General features: G+C 28.2%; 1 protein-coding gene across 1 annotated transcript in view; it reads left to right on the top strand.

The window, feature by feature from the left end:
• Nucleotides 1-2,321, top strand: part of LOC106792659 (fatty acid synthase-like) — a gene marked incomplete at its 3' end in the record, with an annotated part of 5,701 nt that extends 3,380 nt beyond the window's left edge. The window contains 3 exon segments of the mRNA XM_014759155.1: nucleotides 7-100; nucleotides 502-566; nucleotides 1,938-2,321. Of these exon segments, the coding sequence (XP_014614641.1) occupies nucleotides 7-100; nucleotides 502-566; nucleotides 1,938-2,321 (543 nt within the window).
• Between the last annotated feature and the right edge of the window lie 37 nt (nucleotides 2,322-2,358).

Here is a 2,358-nt window from a genome sequence, read left to right as displayed (position 1 = left end):
ATTAAGCCAGGGACGCTCTATCCGAGAATTCCTTATCCTGTTTCTAGAGAAACCCCATCTATTTCTTCTCTTGTCCGATGGGAACACAGTTCTGATTGGTAAGTACGAAATAGACTTATCTTAAAAGGATGGTATAAACTATTATTTTATATGTTTGACAGGCACGTGGAAGGTGGTAAATTGCTAGAATCTCAACAAACTGAGGAACTGATTGATTTGAAATCAGACCAATACAAGTTTTTACGAAATTTTAAAATTAACGGCAACATTATTATTTCTTCAGCTGTTTATTTAAAGTTGGTTGTGAATATTTACTCGAATTTAATATCGAATAAGGCTGATAATTCTTTTATACTGGAAAATATTATTATTTACAATAAAATACTAAAAGTTCCTAGAAACGGCAAAATTCATTTAATTATTATGATATTTAAAGGTATAAATAGTACTTTTTATAATATAATCTTTAAAAACAAAATTTTGAATAATGTAAATTTTCAGGTTCAGGCAAATTTGAAGTAAAAACAAGAGATGAAGTCATGATAGCTTCTGGAATTATTCGATTAGCAGAAACTAGGAAGAAATATATTAATGAAAACATTTTACTACAAGAAGAAATAAAAATTTTCGACGAMCAAAATATTTACTCGAATCTTCTTTTACATGGTTAYCAATATGAAGAATCTTACAATAATATTAGTGGACTTTCTACATCATGTTCCAATGGAACACTTAAATGGAGCAGTGATTGGAGGTTATTACTAGACGGATTAATTCAAGTGCATATTATCAGCACTGAGAGTAAAAGTATATTGATACCGAGTAGGATACAAGAACTCGTCATTGACATGGCACAATTAACAGCAAMAATGAAAGAAAACAATAGTAGGTATTTGAAACTTAATATTAACTTATTCATAGTTATATTAAAATACAATATAGATCCAGAATTCGAAAACTTTTAAAATTCTGTACAAAATAAATAAAAATAAAACTATATGTGTAAAGCACCTTAAGAGCATGGACTAAAACTAGATAAATTTCAATTTCATTTTTTTTACAATTAAAGAGTAAAGAAAAAAATTTCTATTATTTATTTGAGTTCTGCTTTGAAAACAAATTATTTATAGCTGCTGCTGAAATTTGTATAATCGTACTCCTATATATAATGTTTTAGTGAAACACTTAAAATTATGAGATACTCGACCACTAGTTAAAACATAAACTATTAGTCAATATTATCTCTTAAGATAATCTCTCTCAGATTTTTAATCACTTTATTTAAATATTGTGTGTATAAATTTTACCACAAAAAATAATGTCACGTATCATAAATAGTTTAAGAATTAATATAAACAATACTAATTTTTTCATAGCATTACCGATGAAGTTTGACAAACGGGTAAACGTAATAGCTTGCCCCGGAATTGAAATGAGTGGAATTCAGTTTAAAGAAATAATATTTCAAAACAGGAACTTAAAAATTGTTACGGAGGAACTTCGATTTATCCAGAATATTAATGAAACAAGGATAAATATCGACGACGTATTAAAACACACGATTAATTTTAAAACACATTAGCATGAACGGTGTAAAAAAGATATTGTTAACGAATGAGTCAATAAAGAAAAATGAGAATATTTTAGAATTTCTCCATAATATTATGCAACGGACGAGGAAAAACCTTAATATAAAATTTATTACTAGAGAGTTGCTTTACCAGACATTAGAAGAAAATTTTATTTTGACGATTATAAATMACGCGCATTATAACGATGTAAGAAAACTTATTCACACTCTCGGTAAAGAATCATATTTATTAACAATTTTTGGAACGAAAGAACAATATAATGCGATATCTATATTAACAAGTGTGGGATTAAACGTCGTCCTAAGAATAAAAATGGCAAATTGTCGTACAGCTCTACTTTTACAGAAAGAAAAAAAYGTAGGAAAAACTGTTGTCGTTTATAAACAAGAAAACTGTTTRRATCGGTTAAGAATCTGTTTACGAGACTTAAAATATGACAATGTTATATTTGTGGTTAATACTATTATCGATAATGATATATTTAAGATACTTCAAAATATAAAACAAGAACCGGGGTATAAAAAACTCCAAATATTTGATCTACAAGATGAAGAGGCTCCGAAATTTTCTCTTCAAAATGAATTCTACAAACCACAGATAAAACTTAATCTTCGTGAAAATGTGTTATCGCCAAATGGGGTATGGGGTACATACAGATGGATGCCATTGCAAGCAAAGTCTACTTCTCCTTCGCGTTATAAAGCAAAAATTAATAAATCAGGCTCATTAGTATGGGTGGAAGAGTTGCCATTGATTAAAGAAAATA

This window comes from Polistes canadensis, unplaced genomic scaffold (assembly GCF_001313835.1).
Source record: "Polistes canadensis isolate GaletaPanama2010 unplaced genomic scaffold, ASM131383v1 scaffold_529, whole genome shotgun sequence".
Taxonomy (NCBI): domain Eukaryota; kingdom Metazoa; phylum Arthropoda; class Insecta; order Hymenoptera; family Vespidae; genus Polistes; species Polistes canadensis.
The sequence above is the reverse complement of the archived record's forward strand: the minus strand, read 5'-3'. Positions and strand labels throughout refer to the sequence as shown.